Source organism: Lithobates pipiens, unplaced genomic scaffold (assembly GCF_037356315.1).
Source record: "Lithobates pipiens isolate NorthernLeopardFrog02 unplaced genomic scaffold, aLitPip1_a1.2 Scaffold_18, whole genome shotgun sequence".
Taxonomy (NCBI): domain Eukaryota; kingdom Metazoa; phylum Chordata; class Amphibia; order Anura; family Ranidae; genus Lithobates; species Lithobates pipiens.
In genome coordinates this window covers 152,021,433-152,043,102 of record NW_027507758.1, presented here as the reverse complement: position 1 = coordinate 152,043,102, position 21,670 = coordinate 152,021,433, and the positions used below count along the sequence as shown (strand labels likewise).

General features: G+C 40.3%; 1 protein-coding gene across 2 annotated transcripts in view; it reads right to left on the bottom strand.

The window, feature by feature from the left end:
* Positions 1-21,670, bottom strand: part of TRIM67 (tripartite motif containing 67) — a 109,320-nt gene that overhangs the window by 40,533 nt on the left and 47,117 nt on the right. For both annotated transcript variants that reach the window (XM_077486277.1, XM_077486278.1), the window contains exons 3-4: positions 19,286-19,408; positions 14,377-14,487 (exon numbers count right to left, since the gene is read on the bottom strand). In XM_077486277.1, the coding sequence (XP_077342403.1) occupies positions 14,377-14,487; positions 19,286-19,408 (234 nt within the window). The remainder of the gene's footprint in view (positions 1-14,376; positions 14,488-19,285; positions 19,409-21,670) is intronic.

Here is a 21,670-nt window from a genome sequence, read left to right as displayed (position 1 = left end):
CTAGTTTATCGAACCATATACCCAAACTCCTGAGGAAGCTCAAATGAGCGAAACATGTTGAGTGGTATTTATGGAATTTCTAGATAAACCAGCCTATTTTGGAAATCTTCCATGTTTGATGCTTTTTAATGTCACATGAATGTATAGTTGTATTTGTTTTTCAGTTTTTTTCTAATAAAACCAATTATTTTATGGATACTGTATTGTAACCATCTACCTTTATTTGTGACACCATTAAAAGTCCCGGGTTTGGTTGACCCCAAAGTCCAAATTCGTGTTTTTTTTTTGATGGGCACTGATAGGTGGCACTGATGGGCACTAGTGGGCACCGATGGGATGGGCACTGATAGGCACTGGTAGGTAACACTGATAGGTAGCACTGATAATGAGGCACTGATTGGCAGCACTGATAAGTGGCACTGGTGGGCATTGATAGGTGGCACTGATGGGCATTGATAGGCAGCACTGGTGGGCACAGATGAAACAGCGGTGGCTCTCTGTGTGAGGGACCAATGTCCCTCTGACAGTAGCTGGTGATCGGGTTTCTTTTTTTCTCCTCACGCTGTCAGTGCGAGGAGAAAAAAATACGTCACGTAATCAGCTGTCAGCTGTTCACTTGGTAAGGAGTCGGGACTGGCCCCTTACTCCGATCTGTAATCAGCTGAGTCTCCTTGACTCACTGATCACATAGTGCGCCAGGTGCGCCACACAGGGCCCGGGCTGCTCAAGCACGGGGTAACGTACATGGACACCCTCCTGGCAATTTAGGCCTGCACTGTAGCCATCTTTCGGCTACAGCATGGGCAGGAAGGGGTTAATATTAATGAAAACCATGTTGTGCTATCAATTTAAAGTGTATAAATTCATAACAATTAATCAATTAAGTAAAATATTCATATATATCAAAAACTGTAAATAAAAATGTGTTAAAACACATGTATAAATAATCCAGTAAAGTCCGTCAGAAAAAAGAAGAAAAGAAGTAATCGTGTTCAAAAAGTTATTTTATACTTGTGTATCAACAAAAATCCATATTTCATTTCTTAGATGTGGCAGCTGCATCAGTTTTTTTTTGTCTTTTTCCCTTATGATTCCCCTGGTGATTTGGCCAGTAAGCCTGTTATTTTTTAACCTCCTTTAACAGACCAAGATGTCCAGCAAAAGTGTCAGAAATGCCGTGTACACACGGGCGGACTTTTCGACAGCAAAGGTCCTACAGAACAAATCTGTCGATCATGTGTGGGCATCATCAGACCTTTGCTGTCGAAAAATCAGACGGACTTTAGATTTCAAATCTTTCCGACGGACTCGAGTGTGGTCGAAAAATCTGTTCGTCTGTATGCTAGTCTGATGGACGAAAACCGATGCTAGAGCAGCTATTGGCTACTGGCTATGAACTATCTTATTCTAGACCGGTCGTAAGTCATCACGTTAAAATCCGTCGGATTTTGGTACGATTGTGTGTGTCCAAGTCTGTTCGTTCGGAAAGTCCGTCGGAAGTCCACCAAAAGTCAGTCGGAAAAAACCTCCTCCTCTTGGGTCCCCTGAAGGTGCTCCTGGCCCCTCCTCTCTGCTTAGTGCCCCCATGGGAAGCCTTTTCTGACACAGAAAGTAGGACTCTTCCCTGCCCCCCTGCTCCTTCATCACTGGGGTTGACTGACAGCAGTGGGAACCACAACCGATGCCTAAACATTTTTTACCCTAATGCAAGAAATGCATTAGGGTAAAACATGTTGGGAGTTTAGGACCACTTTAACATTGACCCTTATCAGAGATAAACATTCCATTGCCTTTTATGGCTGTAAGCTGCTGTTTTTTTGCTATTGTGGCCACTGCCCACAAGTTGCTGAATTAAGCCAACACTTTGCTCCCTGCTTGGCAGATCTTTTTCTTTAACTGCATCTCTTCTGGCCCAGGCCACTAAAAAAGGGTGCTCTCTGCTGCTTAGATTCAACTTCATCTCCTAAAGTGAATTGTGCCAACAACTTCATCTCTTACAGTGCCGATAACCTTGTCTCTTAAAAATAATTGTCCCATGTATTCCACATCTCAAAGAGACAGCACCTTACATTGCGCACCAACGCAAGGGTCCCAACTAAGACGGCAGAAGTCTCAATATTTAAACTGTTTTCACACCTAGGATATATTGTTTCAGCAATACTGATGTGCAGGAGGTGTAACAGATTTCAGGCTCAAACCTGGACTCTCCTGACTGAGGGCCTACAAGTGAGCAAACCAGTTGTTTCCTGTGTATAGAACACTTGTAGGTAGCCATATTGCATTGCACTTTACAGAAAATTAAAGAGCTGCATTCATATACGTCTCACTTGAGGAGTAATCTTCCAGTCAGAGGGCTATTGTTTATGGTCTTGGTCATGCAGGGCATAGGTGACCACACTTTAAAGGGTATTTGACTGTACTGAATTGTTACTGTGTTAACTCGCTGTGTTTAATGGCTAACATCTAAACCGTTGCATTGTATTACCATTCTATTGTTACCAATATAACCTGTTTATTTTATTAAAGCTGGTGTGTATCCCTCTTGTGTGGCTCTCAGAAGACCCTTGTCAAAGTATTCTGGTGGTGTCAGCAGGGGTGGGGCTCCACTTAGGGCCAAGGAAAGAGCAGAGGACCCAAATCTATCAATGGCTGCTTTGGGGTAGCGCTACAGTTAATATGCACAGCTGCACCCCAAAGTGTGTTACTGGCTGGATCATCAGTAGAAAATAAAGTAAAAAGCCCAAATAAAATAAAAAATAATGCAGTCACCACATTTAAGAATTGGCAAGTTGAAATGTAGTACTTTTTGTTTTGGGGCTTAATATTGCTCTAAATGCCAAAGCATCTTAGTGAAATCAGCTAATTGACAGAGGCAGGGGAAGTAAGAAAACCTGCCTTTTGTCAAGCAGACATACAACAGTTATCTGTTTAACACTGTGCATATACTGTATATATCAAAGTATAACGCCACTTTAATGGAGAAAAAAACATTCCATTTTGGGTGATCTATGTACATTGCAAGGATTTTAACAAATGTTGCAGATTGCTACCTTTTGTTATTCTGAAGAAATTACTACTTGTTCCTCTCTGCCCCTGTGTTGAGTGAGTCTAATGGGAGTGGTTGCATAATTATCAACCAGCTGCTGTAGAATCACGACTCTACTCTAAAATTGCAGGGTCTGTATTTCTTTATTTCGTTAATTCCTATTGGGACTATGTTACCAAAAATTACATTTTTGTTGCAGGGGATGCCAAAAATCTGACTTGTATCTTAAGCCCCATACACAGTATCAGATTTTCTGCTTATTTTTTCCTTCAGATTTACCAAAACCATGTAGTGCAAGGGCCTGCCTGATTGCATACAAATTGAAACTCCTAAGGTTTGACCTCATATTATATGGTTTTGGTAAATCTGAAGGAAAAATCAGCAGAAAATCTGATAGTGTGTATGGGGCATTAGTGTAGACTTTGAGAAAATCAGTGACCCAATCACACAAGCAGGAAATTATGTTTCTGCGGGACGTTCTGTACACATTCTGTGTATAGAACACTTGTAGGTAGCCATATTGCATTGCACTTTACAGAAAATTAAAGAGCTGCAGATTGAAAAGGAAAGGTAATTTTTAATAACATTAAATTACAATATGACTTGTATCGCAATTGTATATGCTATATTTTTTTTTGCTCTGCTTCTGGACTGCCCACTGCACAATTAGTGCACAGGGCGGCCTGGCTGCACAAAACAACGTGCCTGTATGTTGTTTCCTCTTCTGGGTCTGGGACATGCATGTGTGCCGCCGGCAACCCGCTTCCACTGTGATTGGACACAGTGGAAGCCAGTCAGTGGGTCTGGCAGCCGCGATGGCCAACGGAACCCGCCGATCGTTCGCTGGAGGGGCAGTAAACATGACAGACCGCCGTTCTGTCAGAGAGGAATCGGGAACACAGATCTCTCTCTTCCTCCAGTTAAACCATCCCCCACACAGTTAGAAATCACTCTCTAGGAGCACACTTAACCCTTTGATCGACCCTGATGTTAACCCCTTCTCTGTCAGTGTCATTTATATAGTGACAGTGCATTTTTTAGCACTGAGCACTGTATTAGTGTCACTGGTCCCCAGAAAGTATCAGTGTCCAATTTGTCTGCTGCAATGTCACAGAAAAATCACTGATTGCCGTCATAACTAGTAAAACATTTTTTTAAATGCCATAAAAATATCCCATAGTTTGTAGACGTGATTGCGCAAACCAATCAATATACACTTATTGTGATTTTTTTTACCCAAAATATGTAGAAGAATACATATTGGCCTAAAATGATAATGACATTTGATTTTTTTGATTTTTTTATTGGATGTGTTTTATAGCAGAAAGTAAAAAATATTGTTGTTTTTTTTTTTTCAAAATTGTCTTCCTTTTTTTGTTAATAGCGCAAAAAATAAAAACCACTGAGGTGATCGAATACCATCAAAAGAAAACTCTATTTGTGGGGAAAAAAAGGACATAAACTTTGAGTACAGCATTGCATGAATGTGCACTGGTCAGTTAAAGCAACACAGTGCCGTATTGCAAAAAATGGCCTGATCATGAAGGGGGTGAAACCTTCCCGGGGGGGGGGGGGGGGGGTGAAGTGATGGGTGTATTTGTGCTTCCAGCAGCAAAATATTTTTTTTAGTCTCTATGTGTCTAATTAGTATTTCTTCTTATTTATATCTCTGCAAACAACGGAAAGCAATCTGTATTTTTGGGGAACTTTAAGCCAAAACAACACTTGCATTAATTGCCATTTGCCAATTCAAAATTAAGTTGTTTTCAGTTATTCTAAGTAAATCTATTTCTCTTTCTCTAGGGTGATTATACTAGCATTTCATTACTAAACATAAATCAACAGAAAATAATCTGACGTTTAATTATTTTCCTGCCCAGAAGCAATCTTTTATTTTTAGGATAAACTGTGTTCTGTCTATCGTAATGCTAATCTGTGAGATGATTAAATAAAACTACAAAAATCTAGTTTACTGATGTTTTAATTAAAAAAAAAAAAAAAAACTCTGACCGAGTGTATGTTTGCATAATTGGGTTCGACCTGGTGTATACAGTATTTATTTATTTTTTGCCACAGGTAAACTCATGGACAATCAAAAATAACCGATGTCTGCAGCATTGCAGACAAGTGAAGTAACTAAATAAAAAGTCATGCACTATTTCTCTGCAATCTGTTCCGAAACATTTTAAAATGAACAATGAATTACCTCTAGAAAACTATTTTCTAAATAAGGCCATAAAGTTCAGACTCCCAAAATTGTATTTTAATAAGGCTACAGTCAAGACAGGCAATCGTGGTGATGGTGGAAGAGAGCCAGAAATAGACATAGTGCAACAGAAACAGTGAAAGTTGCACTTTGCAAGGGAAATTTCCTTGAAGATCAGTGAATATGGTGAAACTTTACATTGTAAAGAATACCCAATCATGTGCAAGGGAAAAAAAAAACAGCATGTTTTGCTTGCACATGATTGCATGATAGAAGTCAGCAGAGTTTCACCATATTCATTGAGCTGTGAAAAAAATTTCCCAAGCAAAGTGAACATTGTCCTTGTCTTTAGTAAATCTGCCATTAGGGTTACACATAATTCAAAAATTCTAAAAATTCTAAAAATTGCTTACACAAAATCAAATACTCTTTTTACCCACAAAGCGCTGAAAGACTATGTTACAAAGATGTTCCTAGCAGAAATTGCCATAAATATAGATTTACTGTCTCTTGCAGTACTCTGGCAGCTTTAAGAAAAACTTTAAGATTTTCTAATGCCGCGTACACACGACCGGACTTTTCGACTGACTTGGTCCGGCGGACAATCCGACGGACTTTGCAGCTGAGATCCGCCGGACATTCAAACGAACGGACTTGGCCACACACGATCACTCCAAAAGCCAGATTTGAACGTGATGACGTAGAATAAGGAAGTTCATAGCCAGTAGCCAATAGCTGTCCTAGCGTCGGTTTTAGTCCTTCGGACTAGCACACAGACGAACGGATTGTCCACTAAAAGCCAAGTCCGGCAGACAAATTTGAAGACAATCTTATTTCTAGGTCCGCTGGACTTTTGGGAAGAAAAAGTCCGCTGGAGCCCACACACGATCAAATTGTCAGATGGACTCTGGTCCGCCGAAAAGTCTGATCGTGTGTACGTGGCATAAGAAGTGTAATTTTACATATCTCAGCATGTATTGCTTCACCTTTCAGTTTAATCTTATTTTATTGAATGGAAAACTATAACAAGATAAGGTTGCATCGTTACATATGATAACGGTTTTGACATATGTTGTATTAAATGAAAGCGCAATTATACAAAGTTTGTCATAAATTCTATGTTTGAAACCTCTAAAAAGCTAACCAGTAAAAACATTATATGAATTTACAAGAAGTAGAAAGGTAAGCATCTTAACCTCACTTTCCTGTAAAAAAAGTAAAAACCAACATAGCGGTAATCATTGAATCATCATATAATAGCTGATAAATTCTTCCTTCTAGAAATGGATATGCTGCAGGGATCACTTACTGTTTGTATAGGGTGAAATGATGTTACTTACTAGTGTTCAAAATGGAACTATAATTTGAAAGGCAGGTCTTGAATTATAAAAAAAGGGGGGGGGGGGAGCAGTAGGAGGAAAGAGTAGGAAGAGAGAAAAGGAATAAATGCTTCACTTTTCTCTACCTCGATACAAGTACAAATGCAGCCTAGTACAAATATATTCTCATATTGTAATATGTTGGATAGACAACCTGTATTAAAAAAAGAAAAAAAAATACTAACCCTAATATAGCTCTTGCCTATTAATGTCTTGGATATTCTCTACTCGCATGGTAAGCTTTCTCTTTGTCAAAATCAGCATCCATTTGGATGGGCATGATTCCAAAAGCTTAATCCAAGCTGGCTGGCCAAGGTCACATGGGATGGGCTTAGCTAAAGGGAACTGGGGATGATGATTCTCTGCAGTGTTTCTTCTTTGCTGATGAAAACCCACTTTTTACAGTCTGCTGAAGAAAGCCAGAAGAGTATTTTGAAGACCTCATCGTAAAAATGAAGGTTTTAAATTAACCAGACATAGTGAATAGCATAGTATTTCATTTTTCATTTTATTACCACAAAAGGGCACTTTCATGTTGTAAATAAGTTATTGCTCCAAAAAAGAACAATTTAACTGCAATCCATGCTTTGCCCACTCAAGGTAAAGCAAGAGATTTGCTTTAATTCCCCTCATTCCCAGCAGCATATACTTTCATTCCTCTGCTCCTTTATTTAGCACTGGGTGTCAAAACAACCAGAGGAGCATGTGACCCACTTATATCGCTGGGCCATTCACATGGTTGCCAAGTTTCCCAGATCTTGCAGGGCAGTACCTGGATTTTGTACAGTGTCCTGAATGGTCCTGCAGGCTTTCTTGCATGATCCACAACACTGAGCAGTATTCAGTGGTGTAGCATGAGAGGGGCCACATGGGCGGTTGCCTTGGGTGCAAAATTCGAAAGGATTCAAAATTAGTAAGGATTCAAAGTGAAAAGATGTAGGATATCAGTCTGTGTGTGCTCCTGTTCTGGTCCTGTCAGCATCGGGTTCCCTCCTCTGTCCATCCCTCTATGCGTGGTCAAGCCCAGATGAGTGGCCCTAAGTTTGAGTGGGTGGAATTGATAAGAGTAGCATGCTCCCGCTCAGTGTGTAGCAGTGAGCTGCTCGGTTCAGAGCTTTGATTGCTCTTCTCCTTCCTCTCATATCTTCCCAGGGACCACCACCACCACTATGCACTGGAATTCCTCCAACTACAACTGAGCCTGGGGGTGATGAGTGCTTATATGGAGTTGGGGTGCACAATAAGGGGGTGGAGGCATTGAGGGTGCAAAATAGATGGTGGCCAATGGCAATGCAAATACTGCTGCTGGCAGTATTCCAGGAGTGGACTGGTCCCTCTTTATATAAGTTCTAGGTGGTAGGTCGTCTGAAGAGACACTATACTGGGAGGCCCTCAGGGAACAGAAACCCAGAACCTCCTGCTGGTTCAGTAAGTCATCCCTCAATACTCAACACATTTATTCTTGACCTGCATGCAGAAAGTGAAGAAATTATACACACTGGCTGCACTGACAACTTGGCAAGTCAGTTTCTTAATTTGCAGTGAAAATGTGAGCAATATTTTAGCTTACAAAAAATAATTTACAGGGCACTCTATTCCTAAATATGTCTTTTAAACCATAAAGAATCATTCACAGCAACAACGCAGATGCTCTAATGCATGTATTTGTTTTTTGTAGGGAGACCATTCATATTGAATGCAAGGCAATGCATTCAATGCAAAAAATGGATCCTACACTATTCTTAAAGTGGATGTAAAACCTCTCCTGTACTATTACCCAGTGAAGTGAATAGCCTAGATGATACACAGGGATGAAACAAATCCTCCTACATAAGTTTTACATGTATATCTTCCGTCTTCAGCTTTCTACACACTTGTGTTAGAAATATTTCTCCCTGTTTCAGCAGTGGGTGTGCCCGCCCCCCCCCCCCATCCACATAGACAGAGGAATGAAGAAACTTGCAGAGCTGTAGTCTGAATAGACCAGCTCTATGCTTCTCTATCTCTAAGTTCCCTCCCCGACACAAACTTTCAACTGCTTTTATCTCCTGTCAGAGAGCTTGTCAGAACTTATCATGCTGATAACAGAGGAACGGAGGAGCAGAAAGACATGGGACTTAGAGGTTTGGAGAGAGATAAACACTACAGATATGTGTGCCCAGGTCTGATTTAATGAATGAGGGTTACAACCACTTTAAGAATGTAGCACACCACAATGTACAGAAAATTCACTTGTGCACTTTGGTGCTCTATAGTGCACAGTATTGTTACATTGGAGTGCAATTAAGAGTGAATTGCATTGCAGTGCATATATGTATACCGTGTATTACTGTGTGTTATATGCTGCTCTATGCATTTCCTATTCTAATCTAATTTTATACACTGCATTATACATTCCCTATTCTACACCACCTCATTCCATAAGCAGCACTGTATGTTCCCCATTTTACCCTGCCTTATTCTGTATACTGCACTGTATATTGCTCTTCTTCACCGTCTCACTCTGTACTGTACATTTCCTATTCTTCATCACCTTATTCTTTATGCTACGCTGTACGTTCCTTATTCCTTATTTCCTTATTTTATACTGCCTCATTCCATAAACAGCACTGTACATTTCCTATTCCACACTGCTTTGTTTTGTACACTGCACTCTACCTTTCTTATTCCACATTGCCTCATTCTGTACACTGAGCAGTGCCTTTCCCATTCCACACCATCTTAATCTGTACACTTTGCCATTCGTTTCCAATTCTACACTGTCTCATTGCATGCAATAGCTTCTGTTTTCCCCATTCCACACAGTTTTATGCTGTATACTGCCCCATATGTTGCCTACTTGGTTCTCTTTCCCTCCAGACTAAAAGATTTTAGTCCTCCCCCTTGTTTTTCTCCCACTGTCACCAGACATGAGACATATTTTTTTGTTCTTACACCAATGATAGGACTTATTTTATCCCACTATTAACAATTTGACTTGTTTCACTCTCTCTACCACCAACAATGGAGCTGAATTTACTTGGCTTGATAACAACAATGGGATCTGTTCACTCCAACTGACACAAACAATTTTGCTGCCAGTGACACCATACATTGTTTCCCACTATTTCTTTAGTGTAGGACCTACTGTATTTATTGGCATATAACACTGACTTTTTCACCATGAAAATCAGGTGCAAATAGCATGTGCGTGTTATACGCCAATACTTCAATTTTATATGCCTCGGAGGGGACAGGGGGGGGGGGGGGGCGGGATGAGACCCTCAGATTACATACAACTCCTGTTTACTTGGTGGCCTCTGTAATAGGAAGTCATGTCTCCTGGGCCGCTATTGGACCACTGTTCTGTCTATCATAGGAGATTTTGACTGTATGTAATCTGTCGGCGCTCGTTCCGCCCCCCTCCCTTTTCCCTCTAGGCTGCAGATAGGCATCGATCAAGCTGCACTGATGGCAATGGTGAGGCTGCTGCATTGATGGCAATGGCGAGGCTGCACTGATGTGGCCTGATGAGGCTGCATTGATGGCACTTGTGAGGCTGCAGATGGACATTGATCAGGCTGCATTGATGCCAATGGTAAGGCTGCAGATGGGCACTGACCCATATTTTTCTTCAAAGTTCCTTTTTTAAAATTATATATTTTTTCCTGAAACTTCCTTCTCAAAATGAATGTGCGTGTTATACGCCTGTGCATGTTATATGCCGATAAATACGGTATTTTGTTTAAAAAGTAGAAAACTACTGGAAAAGATATGACAGTACAAACTATATGGGGAAAGGATACATCCAATGTAATTGATCACACCCACTTTTTGGCCACGTTCCCTATGTGCCCAACAGCCATTTTTATTCTTATACATGGGCATCTCTCATTTTCAAATGTTGGCAACTATGCAATTAGAATTGCAACATAGCAGGGCAATTCCTAGGCCAATCAGCACTGTCATATGGTGGAAATCCACAGCCTTGTATGAGCAGTGACAAATTTATTTAAAGGAGCTTTCCTTTCTTTCTCAGCAGCTAAAGCAGATTGATAGGGTAGCAAAAGGAACATAGGTATCTGTGCATGGGCAAATAACTGATTCACTTTGAATGTATTTATTATTTAACTTTTCTGTAGAGAGTGCTTAGGCTTTCCTAATTAAAGACAATTATGTTAAAGCTTGCAGAACTCTGATCTTTTTCTTGCTTTATATTTTTTGGGATATAATATTGGTATATTTTTTAACATATGTACTTTACAGTCTAATGTTTTAATTAATGTTTTTGTGCTATACAGGCAAACTGGTTTTCTCTGAAGTACAATCTTTGGTTGTGATGTAATTTCTTTTTTATCATGATCTTTAAAGAAATTAATAAATATAAAGTTCATACATTTTTAAAATAGGGATAGTTGTCTTTTCACATTTTTGCTTTAGATTCAGGAAGTCTAGATGTGCCTTTGGATATAATCCTAACATTGTAATACTACCTTAGTCAGTGATATGATTTCACCAGCTCTACCTCCTAAGTTACCTTGTCAAATCCAAGCTCTCTGTTTTTTTAAGCACCTCCTTTAGGCTTTTGTCAATCTTGCTGCTGCTGTAGCTGCTTAAAGGTTGGCATCAATGATAGCCCCACAGTCACACCTAGCCATGTTCACAGCTGTTTAGAATGATAGCGCATTGATATATCTGTAGGAGTTTAGGGAAATTATGTTACAGTATATCCCTGCTCACCCTGTTCCCTAAGCATTGTCTAGAAAGATGCATGGAAAATCAAACTTCCCAGCTGCATTTACTATTAAAAAAATAGACACAATACATGTAATATGACCGACTGCATTGTCTATACTACAGGCTTCAGAACTTTGAGCTGCTTCTATGTGGAATAATTATCTGACACATTTAATAATTTTAGGATTAGGCCTCTTGTACACTGCAGCTTGAAAAATCTTAGTACAGCTTATTATTTTTACTGAGCTAAAATACATTAAGTAATCAATTGTAATGTGCATATGCACACAGGCATGTACAGCTAGGGTATATAGGTCAGCATTACAGATAGGGTATATAGCTCAACATTACAGATAGGGTCTATAGCTCAACATTACAGATAGGGTATATAGCTCAGTATTACCGATAGGGTACATAGCTCAGCATTGCCGATAGGGTCAGGAGTGGCCATGAGGCTCGCAGCACGGATGCACCCCCCACACCAAGGGTAGCCACGGGGCTCAAGCCACTGTCAGCTAGCACCCCCCCATCCCACGGGAGGTCCGGCATTTACTATGCAGCGGGCTGCTCTCCGGTTGTGTCCTCCTCTCCTCCTGTGTCCTCCGGGCAGCTGCGGACCGGCTCCAGCATGTCTCCTCTTCCAAAGTGCTAGGCATCCAATAGGATCACCTGGCACATTGGCCAGTCTAGAAACAGGACTCACGACCCTCCTCAGGGAGGAACTGTAGTGTGAAAACAGCAAAAATGTATTTGCTATAGTCACACAATTGGGTGGGATCGGGGCACAATCTCTACGCCTCTGAGCCCATCCTATTTTGAACCCTTTTAGAGCCTCTGGCTCTAATCAGGTGCTTCAAAAAACACACCCCCCGCCTATCCCCACCATAGGAATTCATGCGTCTGGCTTTCCGAAAGCGGCCGGGCGCATGGATAGGGAGAGTAGCGGCGGTGATGTGGGGGCAGCGCCCGTGCACTCACAATGCATGGGCTGCCTCTGCTCAAAAAGTAAAAACCACAACAGTTTTTTGTCCTGCAAAATGTCCATCCATCTTCACTCACGCCGCCCGACAGACCCAAAGAACTGAAAAAAATTACGAAAAATAACTCCATGGGAGGCCTCCCGGCGACTGCTGTTTTTTTGCTTTGACAGCTCTTATAGCACTAAAAATAGCACCTGTAAAGCACCTCTCCTGTCACTCCAATGTGAAAGCCTGAGTGCTTTCACATTGGAGCAGTGCGCTGGCAGGATGTCAAAAAAAGTCCTGCAAGCAGATTCTTTGAGGCACTTTAGAAACGGTGAATACACTGATCCTAAATTGCTCCTGTTCATTAAAATCAATTGGTTTTTAATGCGCTTTTAACCCTTTTTCGGCTGCTAGCGAGGGTTAAAAACACCCCGCTAGCACCCAAAAATCACTGCTAAGACGACAGTAAAGCATGGCTAAAAATAGAGGCACTTTACTGCCGGCGCATTGCACGGGTCAGTGTGAAAGTGCCCTAAGTGCTTTGTGACCGTCTCATGTAAGAGTATGGCAACAAAGCGCATTGATCAGAAGGTCCCGGGCCAATTATTTACCTCTCGCACCCACTGATCGGCAAAGAGGATGACAAGGCAGAGCTCTGTGAATGTAAAGAATGCAGAGCTCTGTCCTGTCAGTAGGGGTGTGCTGGTTTTTGTTTCCATCCAAAGCCCATCCCTTAGTAATAGGAAAATTGACCTTTCATAACATGTTACAGGCTACACCCATATTCTGGGTGTAACATGTAATATGCTATGAAAGCACTGGCCCCTGCCCCCCCCCCCCCATTCTGACAGCTAGCAGGGTATCTTCTCCTCCCTGCTAGCTTTCAAAAAAATGCCTGCCCACCGGGCCACGTCACTCATTCATGGTACACTGTGAATGGAACATTACAAGACCCGACAGCTTTAGCAGCTGTCGGCTTGTTGTTCTCAATTAACTATCACAGAGCTGTGGATTGCCGTGATAGTTCATTCATGCTTCCTGTTAGAATGTATTGGTTTCCTTGGATGCCAATACATTGACAAGTATGCAGTAGTCCTGCTTGGCATCAGTGATCTGCTGATCGTTGGTGGAATGCTTTACAGGCTCCTACAACAAAAATAATAAATGCACATGTTTTACCTGCAAAAAATGTGCATTTATTTATTGTCTAGCCCCCACGATTACTGTCCTGAGTCCCCCTTAACTGTCCTGAGTTCCCCCTTTAACTGTCCTGAGCACCCCACCCTTAACTGTCCTGAGCCCCTCCATTACAGTTTTTAGCATTACTGTCCTCAGCCCTTCACATTGTCCCCTTCCTGTCCTACCTTACACAGACAGGGAGGAGGACAGGAGGCACAGCAGGTTTAGCCAGAAAGCAGGAGCTGCAAGGTGGTGATTAGCTGCTATGAATTCCCTGCATCCTAGCAACCAGTCACCTGCTTGTTAACTTGGGCAGCCCCCTCCCTCCATCCAGGGCTGCCCCACCTATCGCTGTCGACTCTGTGAGAATAAGAATGAAAACGGTAGCGGTGACAGCTCTAGGCAGATTAGCTTTTAAATGGCAGTTTTGCGGCGGTCCAGATAGGACATTAACTCGGTCCGGATTCGGACTGCGGTCTGCCATTTAATGATGCCTGGTCTATTTGAAAGTAATATCAGGTTGGCTTTGGGGAGACAGAAACAGAAGGTGGATTTTTGATAATTGTTTATCTCGTGGAATTGCGTATGGCACTGTTAAGTTTTACATTTCTCTAGCAATCCTGTAAAATATAGGAGCTATCATTTACTATATGTAATTGATATATATAACAATAATAAATATATATAACAAAAAAAATTAGGTTAAAAGCAGTTTCTGCAATATAAGTATGTTAGTTAGCCTGGAGAATAATCCTGTCTGAGGTTCAGAGATTTCATATAGACCCAAGTGTTCAGTACAGAATCCTTATCAGTCACAGGTACATGAAACAAGAGACCTGTGAATATCTTGCTTGTTTTAACAAAAGGATTATATTGCACATCTACCTGTAAAAAACCAGAGGGATCATTTTCTTTGATGACTTCAAGGCAATATTCCATCAGCCCAGTCGACTGGCGCAGTTTCAGCGTACAATGATTTATCTGGTCCCAGACAACCTGGAAATAAACCACACATATAAAATAATTCCCTTTACAATGGATTAGTGTATTGTACTGGTAGGGCTAATGCAAGATGAAAGCTCACAAGTACATGTTGCCAGCAGCCACATTTCTTTTGGTTCTACTTAACGTGTCCTGTACAGCACAGCAAACAAAGGCAGAATTTACTAATAGATACAAATATTAAAAAAGTATTCAGATCCTCTCTTAAGCCCCATACACACTATCAGATTTTCTGCTGATTTTTTCTTTCAGATTTACTAAAACCATATAATATGGTTAAGATTTTCAATTTGTATGCAATCAGGTAGGCCCTCGCACTACATGGTTTTGGTAAATCTGAAGACAAAAATCAGAAGAGAATCTGATAGTGTGTATGGGGCTTTAATCCTCTCAATACTCGCAATACTCTGCATACATTTCCACTAAGCTTGCCTAAAAATGGTTTCAACAGCTGGTGTATCAATCTTTTTATTTTACTACTCTCTAAATTTAAGCCCAACACTAGCCAAATGTTCCTTTTTTGTAAATTATGGATCCAGCAGGAAAAGGGTCCGTTTTTTATTGCTGTCTGTTTCCCTGTTGGGAGGACTAAAGCCAGCCATAGATGGATTGAAATTGAGCCAGTTCATCAGGAACCTGACAAATTTCAATACAACTATGGGCAGGCTGGTTGTACTGAAGTTGGCCTATCAATCAACTTCAGTACAACCAGCTTGTCAGGTTTTTTTCATGCAATCACTGGCAGTGACTATAGCCGTCAGCAATGATTATTATAGTGCAAGGGGTTCCCCCATTAACACAGTCAGCTTTTGATTGGGGGATTGAGTGATTTTCTTTCCTTCATCCCATGGTTGAAGGAAAGAAAATTGTATAATCTATGTTATGCCTAATGCCGCGTACACACGATCGGACTTTCCGGTGGACCAGAGTCCGTCAGACAATTTGATCGTGTGGGGGCTCCAGCGGACTTTTTCTTCCCAAAAGTTCGGCAGACCTAGAAATAAGACTGGCTTCAAATTTGTCCGCCGGACTCTGCTTTTAGCGGACAATCCGTTCGTCTGTGTGCTAGTCCGACTGACTAAAACCGACGTTAGGGCAGCTATTGGCTACTAGCTATGAACTTCCTTATTCTACGTCATCATGTTCGAATCCATCTGACTTTTGGAGTGATCGTGTGGGGCCAAGTCATTCATTTTAAAGTTAAGCGGACCTCAGCTGCAAAGTCCGTCGGATTGCCCGCCGGACCAAGTCCATCGAAAGGTCCGGTTGTGTGTACACGGCATTACACTCCACTCATTCCCTGTCTGGACAGGACGTGAATGGAACGTCTGTGACGCTTACAAAATCACATTTTTAGTAGAGTGGGAAGACCTTGCACGGGCAAGTCAAGCTCAAATGAATCAGGGGGCTGAACTGAGTGAAATAAAACTTCAACTGGGTTGGGCAACTGGAGAACATCTGGGGGCTTTTTCAGTTAAAATGCTATAACCACTGATCACTTGTGGCCCAAAAAACACTAGTTTGACATGCCTGGCTTAGGGCATCTTGAGCGTCAGACACAAGAACAAAAACCTGACAAAAATGTATGTCTACCCCCCTACTTTATCCAAATTTTAAAAAAAAGTTGAATTTTGTCTGGAGTTGGACTTTAATGCTGCTTAGTCTGAATACGTCTATACTTATAAGTAATCATAAGAACATATTTATTACATGATAGCTAAAATGTTTTAACATATATTTATTTATTTATTGCATAAGGGAATGGATAAAACCCTGGTGAGGTTTTTTTTTTTTCATCATTAATGTCTCACTGGGAAGATTTACCTTCTTTTTCTGTCCTATCTTAACAAGAGGAAGTAAGAAATTAAATCCCTTCAGCCTAGGTTCACATTGGTCCGATTTGACATGTCAAATCGCATGCCAAATCGGAGGCTATTGTTGCGCCACACCGATTCCCAAAAGTAGTTCCTGTACTACTTTTGGCGACTTCGGGGGGCGATTTGTATAGATATTTGTGCAGGAACCCACACAGATGTCTCTGAAATTGCTCCCTAAGTCACACTGACATGCGGGTATGTAGCTGAACTCGCACCATTTCTAACCTGCAGTCAGTGTGAACCTAGGCTCAGAGTCCCTGTTCTGATGGCAAATTGAAATTTTGGATTTTCCATTACTTGTAGTTACAGGTGATAGTGGTGAGCAGGAAAAATAGAGAGAGTAAATTTCCCTAAGGGACCATTCACCCATTCACCTTATGGTGTTGTAATGAGTGGGTCACTGTGTGCTTTACTGCATTGTGCATTCTGAATGGCACCCCATTACACCTGCTGATGGATGTGCACTGTAGTGTGGCACAATGCATGGCAACACACAGAATGAAGATGATGATGTATGAGCATGTATTAACAAATGCTCCCAAGGGCTGTTTGGATACGGCTGCATCATTGCTTTTGTTTACCCTGATGTTCAGCAATTTCATCTTCGATTTAATCTATTGATTTTCACACATTCTCCAAGTCCCCTGAGGAAGCCATTACTGGCGAAAAACGTCGAGAGCAGACACTAAAGTACCAGCATTTGTACTACCAAAGCTGACCACACTATGGACTATGGTGAGAGGCTCCCCTCGGTTGCCTGAGTTACTGTGGGGGCTTGAGCGTTTGGGTAAGACCCTGAATGTATTTATTTGTATTGTGATTTTGTTCCTCTTTTTTCCCCCTTTTTTTCTCACTGTATTTATTGATTGTACCTTGTTTAGATGCTGTACATATATTTAATTGTGATATATCTTTTTAGATGAAAGAAAAAAATAAACTGCGCTTGGGTGAAGCAAAAAACAAACAAAAACTACTAACAATCTATAAGGAAGGTGGCAGCAATAAATGTGATACAAACACCTAACAGCAATAAGAAAATACAAAAAGCTGCGCCAACATAAAATTAACCTGTAAATAAAAACCCCTAAAAAATAAATATTTTTTTTATATATGTGAAATGTGAATAGTTGATATATTCCAAGCTTCTAAATAAAAAATAACAATTAATAGGAATTCATCCTCAAAAAGTTCATAAAAGAGTCCATAAATGATCAACAGTTGCAGTCCTAAATAGAAACACCACGGTGGTTGAATACACTCAGATGCGCACAAGTGCCCGTCACCATATAGTGGGTGCGCTTACCAGATGGAACTTTGGTTAGAGCGTTATGACTATATCCTCAATCGCATCAGAATATTCCTCTTTTAAGTAGATCAGCTCACCGAAATGAACAACAGCACTCTTATAAGCACATCTTAATCCACGATCCCAAACAATACTAGCAGTAGCTCAAGGGAAAAAAGAGGGAATTAACATAGTGTGATACTGTTTGGAGGATTTATTAAAGTAAAAGGTAGCGCACTTACATGAATATCGAATATATACAGCGTGCATAGAAAAAAACATAAAAAGCCGTCCGGCATTCAGGAGCCCGTCCTCCTCTCTTACAACGTGATGGCGTCACTGCGTGCCTTCCCAGGCGCGTTTCGTCATACCTGATTGACAACGTCAGGTATGACGAAATGCGTCTGAGAAGGCACGCAGTGACGCCATCACATTGTAAGAGAGGAGGACGGGCTCCTGAATGCCGGCCGGCTTTTTATGTTTTTTCTATGCACGCTGTATATATTCGATATTCGATATTCATGTAAGTGCGCTACCTTTTACTTTAATAAATCCTCCAAACAGTATCACACTATGTTAGTTCCCTCTTTTTTCCCTTGAGCTACTGCTAGTATTGTTTGGGATCGTGGATTAAGATGTGCTTATAAGAGTGCTGTTGTTCATTTCGGTGAGCTGATCTACTTAAAAGAGGAATATTCTGACGCGATTGAGGATATAGTCATAACGCTCTAACCAAAGTTCCATCTGGTAAGCGCACCCACTATATGGTGACGGGCACTTGTGCGCATCTGAATGTATTCAACCACCGTGGTGTTTCTATTTAGGACTGCAACTGTTGATCATTTATGGACTCTTTTATGAACTTTTTGAGGATGAATTCCTATTAATTGTTATTTTTTATTTTTTATTTAGAAGCTTGGAATATATCAACTATTCACATTTCACATATATAAAAAAAATATTTATTTTTTAGGGGTTTTTATTTACAGGTTAATTTTATGTTGGCGCAGCTTTTTGTATTTTCATATCTTTTTAGATGTATGTATTTCCTGAAGAAGCTAAAAAGCGAAACTAGTCGAAATACTTCACCTCCTACACTAGCCCTTGATTGTTCGTACTGTTATTTGATTTTATGATTAAATAAATTGATATAATATTTTATATATTTGCTTTTTCAATTGATTTTGTATATTGTGATGTGTACTGCAATAGTCCTATAGCTCCCTTTCTTTTTTGGTATTTCTGGCTGGGAACCAGATTTTCCAATGTCCATTTCACATACTATGGACATGTGTTTTTTTTTATCTATATCTTCAACTATCATGTTTTTATGATGTATTAATTAAAGTTTGTACATTTTACCACCTTGATTGATTTTGCGTTTGGCACTGATATAACCCCTCTAGCAATTCTATTCTATTCTTATTGTATTTAACATTAGTTTGCTATTTTCTTACTAAAACGGTAGCGGAAGCATCATTATACATTTGCCTAGAATTAAGCCTTTAAATATGGTTGTGTTTATATGAATTACTACTACTACGATACTATCATAATTATTATAACTACATTTAAAAAAAATATATATATATCAATCCTTTATCCCAATGTATGTGATGTTGCAGCTCACCTTGAATTTATGTTCACGTTCTTTTGTGACTTTGGTAAGCAATTTTGCTTTCTGACGGTTTAATGCATCAACCAGAGCATCACATTGAGCAACCAAGCATGCTTCATATTCCAGACCATTTTCCTAAAAGGAAAGGCAATCGTGCGAAAGGTGTTAGCTAAACTGTAGCACAAAGCTAAAAGAAAATCTGAAAAGAAAATTTTAATCAATCTTTGGTGGCGCAAGTATTAGACTGTATTCATCGTGTCGTGACATTCTCTGGAAAAAGGTCTTATATAATTCCAACTCCAAGTTAAATACAAACTATATGGTATCAGTATTTCTTTATTGACCAAAAATGTGTATATAACAGACTAGATTTAAAGAAAACAATTAACTTTCTGTTTAAAGGCATATGAGGTGTGCCAAAAAAGGCATGCAAAGTTTTGTGGATCATTTTCTTTTAAAGGCAGCCATAGTTGGAAATGACAAGTGCCTTCTATGTGGAAGAAGTGGTCTCTCTGCATAGGTTTGACTCATTCCCCTGCTGATCTAGACCTATGTTTACTGATTGGACAGCTCTAGTTTTGACTCAGCAGGGGGAGTACAATACAAAATAAATGCACTGCCATTGTTCTCATGTGCAACTTGATGACAAGGTAGAATGTCCTTCTTTGTTGGCCCTATAGCATACATGCCATCTGTTGGCAGGGAAGACCTGGTGTTAGAAATCATATCAAATAGGAGAGGGCTATAACTCCCATCAGCTGTTTATTGTTAAGTGTATGTAAACCCAAGAACAAAAATGTAATATATTGCAGCATACAACTCCTTAAATGTAGTAGCTGCATTCACTTTTACTGGCTTTTATCCTTTATTTACACCTGGTGACTTTGCGGGTAACATGCTTCCTGTCCTAGAGTGATAACATGCATTCATCGTACTGTACCTGGAGGAGTAGCATTATCACCCTAGGGCACGAAGTGTATTCAGACTACAGTCAACAGAGGCAGACAGCAGATATACCAGAACACTATTAATGCTATAATTAAGAGACCAAATAATATAAGTTCATGGTTAAGGTGTTCATCCACTGTATATCACCCCATTGGAGATTTTTTACTAATTTCATGTCCTGGTCACAATTACCATGAGATGAAATGAGGCATAACCTTTTCACAAAAGCTTCCAATAACTATGCCCAAAGCTACAAAAAACCTTTGGCTGGATTTATTTTTAGCCCTGGTTCACACCAGTGCGGCTTTGAAATTGCGCTACTTCCGCATGATTTCAAAGCCACTTATCAGTGCAATTTTGATGTGTGATTTCATTGTGGCTTGCGACTTCTTTTAACAGAAGTAAATGCAAGTCGTAATGACATCGCAGAAAAGTAGTGCAGGAACCTTTTTTCAAAGTCGCTGCGACTTGAGTTGCAACAATTTGATACAGCGGTTGTCTTCCTCCGATGTATGCACTAAAGAGGGAGATCATGTGACCACCCGGAAAACGTCAAAAGGAGATCTCAGTCCCTCTCTCCCTAGTACATACATCGGAGGAAGAGAGCGACGGGCAGTCACGTGACCGCTGATCAGGGAGAAGAAAAAAGGTATTTAGAAGATGAATTTTACAAAACGGCATACAGTATATACTATTGATTATACTAGCAGAGGGGCTGGCAGTGATTGTGTACACTGCCTTAACAACCCCTTTAAACTAAACTAAACTAGACTCAAATCCAACATAAAAAAGTAATGAAATAGAAAGGAATAATTTTTGAGTTGATTGTGTGATGTATGGTGAAAATTACTCTAAAATGTTCTCTTTCCAGTTAACTAATAGCACAGAAAGCAACTAGATTAATGTGGGTGAATGTTATGTGTTTTGTATTGAATGATCATTTAGATCCTTTGATTGAATAAAATGATTGGATCGAACAGTTGATAACATGAAAGATCAACATAAATATAAAACCAAGCCTAAAAGTTCTTTACTATAGCAATAGGTTGTTGATGCACTCAAGTAACTTCAAGTGGTCTGACCTGGAAAATGTAGGATTCCACATTTAAGGCTACCCAGCACATCATATTGCTATACATACAGTATTTCACAAAAGTGAGTACACCCCTCACATTTTTGTAAATTTTTTATTCTATGTTTTCATGTGACAACACTTTTCTACAATGTAATGCAGTGAGTGTACAGCTTGTATAACAGTGTAAATTTGTTGTCCCCTCAAAATAACTCAACACACAGCCATTAATGTCTAAACCGCTGGCAACAAAAGTGAGTACACCCCTAAGTGAAAATGTCCAAATGGGGCCAAAGTATCAATATTTTGTGTGGCCACCATTATTTTCCATCACTGCCTTAACCCTCTTGGGCATGGAGTTCACCAGAGCTTCATAG